This window comes from Somniosus microcephalus, chromosome 7, assembly GCF_052327205.1.
Source record: "Somniosus microcephalus isolate GS21.2 chromosome 7, FLI_Smic_1.0, whole genome shotgun sequence".
NCBI classification, from domain to species: Eukaryota; Metazoa; Chordata; class Chondrichthyes; order Squaliformes; family Somniosidae; genus Somniosus; species Somniosus microcephalus.
The window spans coordinates 56,423,781-56,437,524 of NC_140993.1; the positions used below are offsets into that span (position 1 = coordinate 56,423,781).

General features: G+C 47.1%; 1 protein-coding gene across 1 annotated transcript in view; it reads right to left on the reverse strand.

Moving 5' to 3' along the window:
- Positions 1-763: 763 nt before the first annotated feature.
- tg (thyroglobulin) overlaps positions 764-13,744 on the reverse strand; it is a 604,630-nt gene continuing 591,649 nt past the window's right edge. The window contains exons 45-47 of the mRNA XM_085993935.1: positions 12,501-12,635; positions 9,057-9,250; positions 764-979 (exon numbers count right to left, since the gene is read on the reverse strand). Coding sequence (XP_085850061.1) covers positions 876-979; positions 9,057-9,250; positions 12,501-12,635 — 433 coding nt within the window. The 3' untranslated portion in view covers positions 764-875. The remainder of the gene's footprint in view (positions 980-9,056; positions 9,251-12,500; positions 12,636-13,744) is intronic.

A 13,744-nucleotide genomic window follows, 5' to 3' on the forward strand; every position in this document is an offset into this window, starting at 1 on the left:
GTGGGCTGGCCGATCTGCTACCTGATTTCAACAATCACGAAAAGTTAAAATCAGCCCTGTGCAGTCTCACTGGCCCAGTCTATTTTTGAGGATTCTTTTGCCAAATAAATGAATAACTAAACATGTGATATTAGAGTATGAAAATGTAATGTGTTTTTATGACATTAACGTTCTGTGATTTTAACAGACACATGGATGAAACTGGGCCAATGTCTCTATAAACAGCAGATAGAGTATCTCCAGACCAATGCACTAAGCATCGTACGCTAATGTCGCACAGAAAAATATAAGGCTTGAATCGTCTCCTTATACGTGAAAGATTGCTACTAGTCCCAGCTCCCACATCATTAATCATTAATCCGCAGCTGACAATTTCTGTGATGTTCCGCGATGTAAAACCGTGGAGTATTTCTTAATCCCAGAGTTTTCCCTGATATCTGCCATCTCCATGAAGTCAGGAAGCTTGGTATTTTCTGCTTGCAAGACGTGGCAATTAGCTGCTTTCCACAATCACCAGATAAGCAGGGGAGTCTGTTCTTATCTGTTTACAGTCTTTTATTCGCTCGTTTTCAGAAACTATCAATTGAACTGTGAATAAACTTTAGACATCTGCCCCATCGCACCACGCAATCTAAAGAATTAATAAGCCAGTTACTGAGTAGGCTCATCAACGGTGAATCTGTTCACCTGGTGACTTTATGTAAATGAGGTCAGTGCTGATACTTAGACAAAGGAACCACACAGTAACCACAATTTTTTAATGTTGATTGTTTTATTTCACTATTTTCTATTCTCTCTTCTGCAAGTTATGTTAACATTTTTAAGATAAATCAGAATTAATGTTTGAAATCTTCTACGATGGAGGCATTTCCATTTTATTTATAAGTTTCCTTTGCCTGTTGTGGTTGTCTTTGTGTGACTGGTGAATGGAGCACGGGTCCACGTTGATCTCTGCTCAGCTTGTTCTCTGTGACGTTGCCTGAAATATAACATAAGATAGATTAAAGTTGCAGGGCACAATGCAGCTACTTCCGTAACAGACTTCAGCTAATGGTTTAAATGTGAACAAAGTTTGGCTTGGATATGAATGGTAATACTCACTGACCACTTACAGTGATCTAATGCACAGGTGAAAATAAAAACCAGAACACGTGAAAAAGCTATGCATACACATGCCCATTTGTACACACATGCACACACCTGTCTGTATATCAACAGTTCACTGCTCCCAAATAGTATCTCACTATGTAAAGATTCTTTGACATGCCTTGACAATGTAAGGTGCCATATAAATCCAAGCTTTTCTTTCTTTCACACACATACATCCTTACATATACAGTGAAAATCAAACAATGGGTGCGATATTATTACACTATAATTGGTTCTGTATTCACTCATTATCGTGCGCTTTCTCTGCATATATATAGCACCTTTACCATCCCCACAAAGTACTTCCGGGTTATGAATGAGAAAAGGCCATTCAGCCCATCGAGTTCACTCCTTCCACGGCCCATGTGCAAACTCCCCTATCATAGATTCTGCCCACATCATTAATCTCCTGAGGGGAAAAAGCTACATAAACACTCCCTGATTTGTAAAGTTATTCAGACAAAACTCCATCTTTAATATATAGCCTTTCATTCAACTATTTCCCCCGCCCCTCCTCTCCCCCTCGCAACAATAGCAGCAGAGGAACTATTGTGTTGTGTGAGGTATTTGATCACTTCAGTCTATACCTGCAACCACCTATCCTATTACTATTCAGCTGTTCTTTCAGCTTCATTTTAAAGGTGTTAATCAACTCAGCCTCAACCACTTCTCCTCATTGCCTCTCTCCCCGCTCTGTCACGTCCTTCAAAAGCTTTCGAAAAACCTATTTTTTCAATAGAGCTTTAATCCCACCCCCCCATCCCCCCCCGCACCTTTCCAGCTCTGGCTTGTTGCCACTCTTTCCCTTATAAAACATTCTGAAATGCTTCTCTCCATGAGGGCGGTGTATAGATATCAGCTGCTATTGTGCCGGGAGTCTGTTCTATATATCCACCTTCTTTGTGAGAGAAAAACCCTTTTCTTCATCGGGTAAATTCATCAAATCCTGGGTTTGCAGTGAGGAGCTATGCTCAAAGGGACACTGCTACAGTGCTGTAGACCTATCTCGAACCCACGTTCCACATTAACATGCCTCCCCACAGGGGTCATGGATTCGCTGAATTTAACTTCTAATCTCTAACCTTACTTGAGACTTGCTTTCTTTTCAACAGTGTCAGTCACTCTCTGGTGACTCACCCAACTGGTGTTCTTCACATGGGAGCTTAGAGAGTGAGTGTTGGCTGCTATTCCAGTGTGGGTGCCTCATAGAGGAGTTTGATTCTTTCCTACCCCTACACCCACACACTTGCACCTAAAGACCTGGAGTGGGGTTTGATCTTACTGGGATGATGATTGCTGACCTGTGCTGAGTGAACTGATCTCAGCCAGAGCGATGGATGGGGAGCTACCATTGGTCTCAGTACCCATGGGTTACTGAGAAGGACAAAAGAAGTCCCGTTCACCCATCACCCTTGTGCTCACTGACCTACATTAGCTCCCGGTTAAGCAAAGCCTCGATTTCAAAATTCTCATTCTCGTTTTCAAATCCCTCCATGGCCTCGCCCCTCCCTATCTCTGTAATCTCCTTCAGCCCACAACCTCCTGCGATATCTGCGTTCCTCTAATTACGCCCTCTTGAGCATCCCTGATTAAAATTGCTCAACCATTGGTGGTCATGCCTTCTGTTGCCTAGGCCCTAAGCTCTGGAATTCCCTGCCTAAACCTCTCCGCCTTGCTTAACTTTCTCTCCTCCTTTAAGACGCTCCTTAAAACCTGCCTCTTTGACCAAGCTTTTGGTCACCTGCCCTAACTTTCTCCTTATGTGGCTCGGTGTTGAATTTTTTGTCTTATAATACTCCTGTGAAGCGCCTTGGGACGTTTTACTATGTTAAAGGTGCTATATAAATACAAGTTGTTGTTGTTGTAAATTATTTATTCCTGATCGCTATCCAGCGAGTCCGATCAGAAGGTGCATGTGTTTAGATGTCGGTTTTATGGTTTGGGCTTTTCCATCACCTTTCCTCCTGCAATTAGCTTGAACTGACCACGTCTCTCACAAACTGAAACCTGGGACTTCTTGCATCTCTACTTAACTATCATAACGCATGACGTATTAGCCTGTCAAATGTTGACTATATTAACGTTTTAATCACTTTTCCCACCAGCAAGAGAACATAGGAACTTAGGAATTGCTAGATGAGAAAAGACCAAGGTCCACCTAATTTGCCTTCTACCATCCTGGTCGATGCATGATGATGGAGTTGTTGACTAATCAGAGCAACCAATCGCTATCAATTAGTCTACAGCAGACCCAGAAATGAGGTGAGGAAAACCTGCAGTGGTGGAGAGCTTTGGGAACCACAGGTCCAAAGTTATCTGTTTCGCCCAAGCATGCTACACTTACCACACGTCATGGCTGAAATAACTCATATACTGTATCCAAAAATATTATTTTCTGAAAGAAATCTATCTAATTTGCATTTGAATGAATCACTACTACTGCCAGGAGTGGGCCTTTGGCATAGCGGTAGCATCCCCGCCACTGGGCCAGAAGGCGTAGGGTTTCGAACCCCGCTCCAAACAGTCCCGGCAAGTGGAGTCGGAGCTCCGGCTCTAAATTCTGGGTTGACATCCAGCGGGATACTTGCGTCCGTGGGTGTGGGCGCCCCCCCCCCTCGTATGGGTTGTGGGAGCCCGTAAAACCCTCCCGCCATAGGACTAACCACCCTAATGGCTGGTACAAAGATGGTTACGGTCACGGAAGGAGCGTTAATCGCGGCCAGAAATCCTTCCACCACTTCATACAGTTCCCCAAAGGGAACAGTATGAAGACACGTACGACGATGACTACTACTGCCTCCACTGTCTTCCTAAGGAGCCTGCTCCATAGATTGACCACTCACTCACGGAAATAAATTTACTAGTGTATGAGCAGCAACCCTGCCTGTATCAGGTAGACAAAGCCCCCCATGCCCCCTATTTGTATTGAGTGAAGGAACAGCCTCCATTTCAAACATTCGTTCCTATCACTTTAGATATGCGAACCGCCCAAGACAAAGGGGGCGAAATTGGGTTCATTAAAATGGCTTTGCGACCGGGCGCGGCACTGACATCGACTTGGCTGGAGTTTTGCGGTGGCGCTATGGCGTTGCGCCCTGATCTCCTTCGTCCCAATCTCCTTCGCCTGGAGATCGTGACCGTAGCGCCCCGGACCCAAAATTTACTTTCTGACGAAAGGTCATCGACCTGAAACGCTGACTCTGTTTCTCTCTCCACGGATGCTGCCCTGGCCTACTGAGTTATTCCAGCGTTTTCTGTTGTTATTCCCAAAATTGACTTCTACCCCCTGCAGCAGTGCCGGTCGAAAACACCAACAGCTGCAGGAGGCGTGCATCGGGCGGGCGGCCGCTTCAGGGGCGATGATTAAAGGCGAGGTGGCCGAGGTAAAAAAAAACTTACCTTTCTTGTTCCAGTTTTTTTCACGGGTTCCAGCCCGTGATCGATCAGCCCGGCACTCTGCACGGGATCGCGGCTGCCTTGGGGGGTCCAGGTGAATGTCTTTAAATTGCAGAGCCTGCAGCGATGGCCCTTCCCTTTAAGGGAGGGAAGGAGCCTTTGGACAGGGCAGTGCTGCACGGCCCAGTGTGCAGCGCTGCTGAAGTATCTGCCCCGCCTGCTGCCGATTGTGCTCCAAGAAGGAAGTGGAGCGCTTGATTTAGTGATCCCCTTCCTTCCTGGAGTGCAAAACCAAATTTTTTAGAAGTTTAGAAACATTAGCGCTAATTTTCTCAACTTTTAAAATTTATCGCCCCAAACGGGGCTATAATGAATTTCTCCCCCAAAAGTTCTATGTTTGTCATAGTCGGATGGGACAGGATTGGGTTCAGGTCTGATGCTCATCATAGTTGAATAGCCTGCTGACATTCACTTTCTAGGCTCACACATGAAGAGCTAACATTTTGAGCATGGTACCAGAGAGGGAGCCTTGGCACATTGAACCATCTCACAGCATGAATCAACGTCAAGAAAGGAGAGTAAAATCTGGGGGTGGGGGAACCTGATCCAACTGTCCTTTGCAAAAACACAGTGAACTCTCCGAAAATTTGAGAACCATCATTAATTTTCTTTTGCTGTAAAAGTTTAAATCCAGCCAACCCGGAGTGAACAAAAGGATGCTGTCTGTTCCCTAAATAGTCTAGGACTTTTGTAATCTGACATCTGTGTGAATCCTCAAAGAAAAAATGCTTCAAAACATTTGGTGCATTTTTTCATCAGGAGATGCGGATCTCTGAATAGAAGCAGTCTTTTCTTAGAAGAAATGATATGAGGCTCAGGAACTGTGCCTTACTTTGAGCATTTCAGCGACTTAACCATCTGCATAGATCTAACTTGTATCTTTATTTTCTCTCCTTTTTCTGCTAGCTTTATCACCTTCTCTCTTGATTTCCTGTAGGCATTGACCCCTTGCTTGGGTACAGTTGCATGATCATCAGTTACCTTCCACTAGCCTATGAAAATGTAAGAGTCCTAACATTGAAGGGCAGTAGGCTATTTGACCACATACGGCTTCATGATCAAGCCCGAATCATCCACGGTTCACTCACACATATCCACACACACAGGAGGAAGTATCCCTGGGCAAGAAGTAGAGCTCTTGACAGAACTTTTCCCTCCCTACCCAGGGGTGATGTGCAAAGTTGTAGCATCCTACTGTATCCCAGGTGATCACTAAACCCAAAGTAAACCAAGGATCTGAAGTTACAATCTTCCTGATTTGAAAGACTGAACTGCTCGCCATCTTAACCATATCGTAGAACTGACTAGGGATAGGCTTCAGGGAAGATGTCAAAATGTACCTTTATGTGTACTTCTAGCTGAAAACAATTAGATGGAACCAGAATGAGAGCAGGTGAGGGCTGACTTGTGTTTCAACACAATTTGAAACTCTGCAGGGCAACAGAATGGAAGGACAGGAGTTTTAACCCTTGGCTTCCCTCATGGTGAGTTCCTGATCTTATCCAGGCCCTCTGAGGGAATTGGAAGAGTGGGAGGAGAAACAAGCAATTTTTCAGATAAAGAGGAAGGACAGTGAAGGTCAGGCCAGCAAGAGTGATGCTTGGTGTCTTTGCACACCCTCTGTGGCCATTTGTAGAATCGCAATGTGTTGGGAGCAGGCGATCAGCTGGCATTCTTGCGCAAGGGATAATTAATGTGGTAGGTGGGGGGGAAGAGACCATAAAACTTTGGAAAATAAAGAATTACAGACAGATGAACAGGGCATTTGTCTTTTGTTGGTATATTTTTAAGGTTGCTAAGGATACAATACAGAAGGAGGCCATTCGGCCCATCCTGCCTGTGCTGGCTCTGAAAGAGCTTTCCAATTAGTCCTACTTCCCTGTCATTTTCCCTGAAAAATTTTCCCCTTCAATATTTATCCAATTTCCATTTGAAAGTTATTATTAAATCTCCTTCCACCACCCTTTCAGGCAGTGCATTCCAGGTCATAACAACTCGCTGCATTAAAAAAATTCCTCGGCCTAGAAATTCATTTTGGGGCGCCCAGCTCGCCTGGGCGCCGGAATTACCACTGCGCGCGGATCCACTTGTGCAAGCGGGATATTCAGTGTCAGCGCACCAAGTGGAAGGCGGCCGCTAAACAGGGGTTTCGGCGCCCCGCTTGGGCACTGAAACTGATTATCGGCGCGCTAGTGGCCGCAGCGCCACCCGCAGCGGAGCGGCAGGCTGCGGTACTGCAGGCCTTCCTCCCTCTCTTAAGGGGGAGGTGCCTGCAGCAGCCGGAGCCCCGATCGCGAGTGCCGGCAAAAGAGCCCGGCACAACGGAGAAGTGCCGGGCTCCCGGAAACCAGCCGGCAATGCCGCGGGGGGGGGGGGGGGTGGAGGAGGCCGGGGAAGGAGGTGCGGGCAGGCAGCCGCCGAAAAAGCGGCCGGCCGCACCTCCACTTTAATTACCGCCACTACCGCCACAGGTAGGCCCTGTGTACCGGTCGCTGTTTGCGGCCGGCGCTGAAGAGGCGGGCGCGACTTAATATGGCGTTCTTCGCGGAAACGGGGCGCTGCGCACACCGATGACATCATCGGTGGCGGCGCAGCGCTACAGCCTAACGCCGCCATTAGCGCACCGCTGAATTTCGCCTGAAGTTTGCAGACTGGCGCAAAAGCCCTCTTTGGGCGCAAACTGGTGGCGCAGGCCACTGAATTTCTAGGCCCTCATGTTGCCTTTGGTTCTTTTGCCAATAACCTTAAATCTGTATCCTTTGGTTACCAACCCCTCCGCCACTGGAAACAGTTTCTGCTTACTTACTCTATCAGAAAACCCTTCATGATTTTGAACACCTCTATTAAATCTCCCCTTAACCTTCTTTGCTCTAAGGAGAACAACCCCAGCTTCTCTAGTCCCTCCAGGTAACTGAGGTCCCTCATCCCCCATTCTAGTAAAACTCCTCTGCACCCTCTCTAAGGCCTTGACATCCTTCCTAGAGTGTGGTTCCCAGAATTGGGGACAATACTCCAGCTGGATTACTGGAATACTGCCATTAGTCTTACATCCAATACTTGGGGTGTTGTGTAAATTTTACAACTTGACACACACAGCACAGAGCTTCATGAGACAGATGTGCACCTAAGGGATTGGCGATTGGAGGTCAGTGTGCCTGATTCATGGCCTGCAGTTTACCATCTATTAATTTTAATGGACAGAAAATCAGACAGGTCACAAATTAGGTGCAGTCAGTCATCTCTTTCCCAAGTTCCCGTGATACACTCCCATGAAACTCTGCTCCACCAGTGCTAAATCATAAAATTGCCTCATTATTTCCAGTATACAGATTTTGGAGTATTACTTCCAGTATTATGTTGCTATTAAAGAAAGGAAGAAGTTGCACCTTTCATGACCTCAGGCCATCCCAAAATGCTTTCCTGCCAATGAAGTACATTTGACGAGTAATCACTGTTGTAATGTAGGGAAATACAGCGGCCAATTTACACACAAAAAGGAATGATATAAATGACAAGATAGTCTGTTTCTTGGTTTTACATAAAAACTGAAATAAAAAGAGTTGTTTAAGTGTTCTACCAGCAAATACATTGACATTTCAGCTACGTACCTGAGCGGATCCTCTATTTCACGGTTACATTTCGTAAAATGTTCCTTTAATACTTTAGACTTTTCTTTGCTAGTATACCATTTCCAAACAGCAACTCCAGTGGTGCCAATTGTCACACAAACTGCTTCCATTAAGCAGCACTTTGGGAGTATTATTTCCAGTATCATGTCACCCTAGCTCAGTGCTTCACTGCTATACCCATCTGAGCCATCAGGGGACTGTGAGTATTGCTTTCAATTTATCACCGAAATACATTGTTATGTTAAAATAGTGAATGCGATCTGGAATGAAAGCATAGATTAAGTAAATGGGGTAGCTCTTGACTTTGTGCGATAGTATAAAACGGGTGACAGCGAGTCGGCAGCCTGCTGTGGAATTAAAATTGGGAGAGATGGCAAACGGGCTTCTGACTCCCGAGCACCCGTTTTACAATATTGCACAAAGTCAAGATCTACCCCAATCTGTGTACGTCCAAAATTAAACAAAGAAAGTAAAAAAGAAAGAATTGAATTTATATAACACCTTTCACAACCTCAGGACCTCCCAAATTGATTTACAACCAATGATGTACTTTTTGAAGTGTAGTCACTGTTGTAATATAGGAAACACGGCAGCCAATTTGCACACAGCAAGCTCCCACAAATAGCAATGAAATAAATGAGCAGATCGTTTGTTTTGGTGTTGGTTGAGGGATAAATGTTTGCCAGGACATCGGGAGAAACTCCCCTAATCTTCTTCGAATACTGTCTTGGGATCTTTTACGTCCACATGAGATGGAAGATGGGGCCTCCGCTTAACACCTCATCCAAAAGACAGAACTTCAGATCGCCCACTTATGCTTACCTGTGGATGCCTGGAGCATCTGGACATAGTCAAACCAGAAGGAGCACTCGGCAGCCTTCAATCCTTTTTTATTTTTCAGGGCAAATGCAAATTCTTTGTAGTTACTGCCATCGGTGCTGTCTAAGAACCTGGGCCACGGTGGCAGGGTCTCACCAGCGGAGTTTCTGGAGAAGGTGAAAGGATAGTTGGGGTTGCTGAAAAAACAAAATTGGAAAAGGATTACTTTAAGAATAGAACACAGGGATGATTTGCTGAGGTTGCACTACCCTTGGGGATCCTTACCCGCTGGTCACGCACATCAGGAAACGAAGGTGCATCACCCCACGTGAATGAAAAATTACCCTCTATTTCCTGCATCATAACTGAAACTATACATATTAGGGTAAATTTATCAAACCGGCGCTCCCAACAGGGATCCGTGCTCGAAGGGTGTGCACTGTAGTCGGTACTACAGTGCTCTAGCCTTATCTCCGAGCCGCAATGTCATCAAGCATGGCTCCCTAATGGGAGCACGGGGTCCTTGAATTTACCCTGTTGTGTTATAAGACAGTCATTATACAATACTCATGTTGTATTACACACGGGGAGTAAAGAGCATGAGTTTCTCTGCAGTACAGGCTGAGGAGCTGGGGGACACAAAACTGAGGCATTACAGCATCACCACTGGTGTGACAGTGTAATTACAGTGTGACAAGTTTACATGAGTAGTTTCCATTAAATTATGACATTGTAATTTATAATGGAAAAAGTTGACAAGAAGTGCATGCAGGCATAAGATTTTTTAAAAATATTAAAGATAGTAACACTACATACAATAATAATTTGTGTTTATATAGCAAGTTTAACATAATGGGGCAGAAATTCGGGTCTCCAGGGGTGAGTACGCACGGGGTACTCACCCGTAGGCCCAATGGAAGTGCCGGTTTCCTGCATGCACTGTGCATGTGCAGGAAACCGGCACTTCCGTTCCCCTGAAAGAAGGGGTTCAGAGTTCGAACACATGTGCGGGAGAGGCTGCGCGTGCGCATCGAACTTACTTTTTTTTACAGGTTTTCCCGGGAGGGTAAGTCTCCAGAAGTTACACATTTAAAAAGCAGGTGCAAGGCCTGCTTTTTACAAGGTAAGTGGTGAATTAATTAAAATTAAAACACTTTTTCCACAGGTTTATTATTTTTAAATACTTTAAAGAAAGGTAAGTTTATTTTTAGCCCCGTTAGAAAATAAAATTATTTTTTCCAAAAATTTAAATTATTGTTTAAAATAGTTATTTCATGTAATTTATAGTTTATTTAAAAAATGTGATGTTTTTAAAAAATGTATTTGAAGATGTAGTGATGTTTTGGGGCCGTAGTATTTCTAAGTTTTGGCAGCACTTCCTGTCAAGCTTATGAATGGAGCATTCCCTGCTCCGATTGGCTCCCCATGGCTCACGTGATCCCAGGGGATGCATCGAACTAACTGCGCCCCTGGGATACGCAAGCACAGCGCGCCGGGAGTTGGAGCAGGCCCAGGATTGGAATTCCACGGGGGCTCACAGCACAATGGCCGGCGCACAAGCTAAGTGCAGGTCGGGGGCTTGCACCCACAGGAAGCCTCCAACCCGAATTTCTGGGCCAATAAACATCACAAGGCACTTCACAAGAGGGAGAAAAGATGAATGAAAGCACAATGGAAAAGATGGGTTTTGAGGAGGATTTTAGTTTATTTTAGATGGGCTGAAGTGCCTGGCGGTGCCGAGGCTTTTTCGAGGGCATGTTGTTGTTGGAAGAGAGAGAGAGAGCGCGACTGGGGGGAAAGAGAGAGAGCGACTGGGGGGTAGAGAGAGAGCGAAGGGGGGAAGAGAGAGAGCGACTGGGGGGAAGAGAGAGCGGGTGGGGGGAAGAGAGCGGGGGGGGAAGGGAGGGCGGGGGGGAAGGGAAGGGAGGGGGGGAAGGGAGGGGGGGAAGGGACGGGGGAAGGGAGGGGGGAAGGGAAGGGGGGGCGGGGGGGAGAAGGGGGGGGCGGGAAGGGGGGGGTGGGGGGGAAGGGGCGGGGGGGGCCCAGGCCGAGAGCCCCGCTCTCCGAGCCCCGCCCCCCCCGGCCGAGAGCCCCGCTCTCCGAGCCCCGCCCCCCCGGCCGAGCCCGATTGCGGCTCTGAGAGACGGCCGGCGGCCGAGCCCCGCCCCCCCCCCGGCCGAGCCCGATTGCGGCTCTGAGAGACGGCCGGCGGCCGAGCCACGCCCCCCCCAGCCGAGGCCGATTGCGGCTCTGAGAGACAGCCGGCGGCCGAGCCACGCCCGCCGAGGCCGATTGCGGCTCTGAGAGACGGTCGGCGGCCGAGCCCCGCCCCCCCCCCGCCGAGCGCGGAACAGAGACGCCGCGTCTCACCTGCTCCTGCTGCGTGCGCACCCTGACCCGCGTGGCTGACGCCGTTGCCCTGGGTAACGTGACACGGCGGGGGGGGGGGGTGAGGAGCTTAGCAGAAGCGCAAAGCGCAATCACCTAGCTCGGGCCTGGCTGGGCAAGAAAGGCGCAGGCTTTGAGGCCTAAGAAAACAACGGGCAAAGGTAGGAAAAAGAATGTTCAGGTTAGATAAAATATTTACAAATGAGTGATTTATTTTAAAAGAATTTAATAAACTGAATTTTATTTTGCTGGAAATGTATATTTGAAAAGAAAGACGCAGAAAGCAGGAAAAAGAATGGAAGCAAGATGGCGGCGACTCACCTCGGTTCAGAACGATAAGGCCCGCCCACACACGCACCGATTGGTCGACCATCAGGTCACCAAAGCGTAGGATTGGTCAATCGTCCCGTCACTCGACCGTAGGAGGGCCCGGCCACACGCGGCAGCAAGCCGCCGTATGATTGGTCGAACTCGAGGTCACTCTGTCGCTAATGAGCAGATAATGAGATGCTAATGAGCGGAATGTTAAAGGTTTTTGGGATACCGCGGGCGCGATTTTAGCCCGGCCGAAACGTAAATATGCTTAAAACCGTCTTGGAAGCGTAAGCTTTCTTTGGAGGTAACGCGCGCGTAGGTACGCCCTGTAACTTTCGAGCACATAGCCCGCCAGACGCACAGGCGATGACAGACAGAATGACAGAATGACAGACAGACAGAATGACAGACAGACAGAAGGATGTACCGATTTATATATATAGATGGGCTAAAATGTCTGCTAAATTAACAGAGAGAAATTCAGATGAATGTGTTAGTGGTTAGCCGTTAATATCCTATGGGATAATTTCAGAGCCATTGAGATTTATTTCAATGCCCATTACAGGAGAATACCACAGCTTAATCCTGCCTCTTTGCCTCTCCCTCTCTTTCCCTCTCACATTGCCTCTCCTTTTCTGTACCTTTTCTCTCTCTCTCTCTGTCCTTCTCTTTGTGCCCCATTCCTCTCTCCGTTAGGCTTTATTCTTTCACCGGCCATGCGATAATTCTGAAATTATTACTTACCCCGATTTGACAAAGTTGGCAATGTACTGGATGATGGTGAGTGACAGGCTCCGCTCCAGTGCTGTGAACAGCTGCTCCGACTCTGGCTGGAGGGGCAGCCCGAAAATGAGTTGCACATCCGAGGGAATACTTGCACTGAAACAGGAAAAGAACACAATCGTGTGAGTACAGGCGAACAAAAGGTAATGTTGGCAATGCACTGCCCAGCAGAGAACTGAGCCAGGCAGATCAGCTGTCTGTGGGGGTCCAACAATTGGCCTCAGCACCTTGGGACTACAGAAGGAGGAGAAATAACTCTTGATCACTATGCAGGGGCTCCTGCTGAAATGTGTGAGTGTCTGGATGAGGACAAAATTGGGCCTGGTTGTCATGTACACATGGTTCAAGAGCCTGCTGACACTCACTCTTTCAGCTCATACAACGAGGCACTGGAGGACTAGCCGCTCTCAAAAAAAATCACATGCAAGCAGCTGTTGCTTTTCCTTCTTTAAAGACATTCGGGCCGAATCAGCAATTCTGGTGAAAACTCCTCGTTGAACACTGTGAGGGCAGTTTATGATCATCATTTAAACATGTTTCCTGCTTAAGTAGGGAGCATAATGAAAGGGGCCCCGTGTAATTCCAAACATTCTGCCCTTAAAGGGATGCTTCCCAAAATTAAAGCAACCACTGAAAGGCAAGTGGATATATATACATGGAGAAAAAAATGTCGGAGTTTTTTAAAGGGTGATAAAACGATTTGCACTCATTTTCAGCCAGCACGAGCAAAAAGAAATGACTCACGAGGCTGAAAGGACAAACTGTGGCGGTATGAAACAGAATCTGACCCCCTGTGTGTTAGCTGGTGAGCTGGACAATCTGCTGCAGGAGGTGGGTACAAGGAGACTTGTCCTGTTTGGCCCTCCGCAAAGAATAGAGGAGGCAAAGGCTACAGAATCGGCAGCACTTGGGAACATACGGCACACTTTAAGGAATCTGGCAAAGTAAGACTGACCAACAGTACTGTGTACCAGGCATATAGCACATGTCGCAAAGCGCAGCCTGTCAAATTGTTGCACATTTATCATTTACCCATGCCAAGCCCTCACCCAACTTTTCTAATCTTTTGTTAAATCTCACGCATACCTGTACTTCAGCAGGGCAGAGTCAAGATGGAATATACAACTGAAAGCTTTGTCACACTCACATCTCCCAAAGGCTTCAGATCTTGGCCCATGGCAGCCAGCAGTGACCTCCTTACTTTG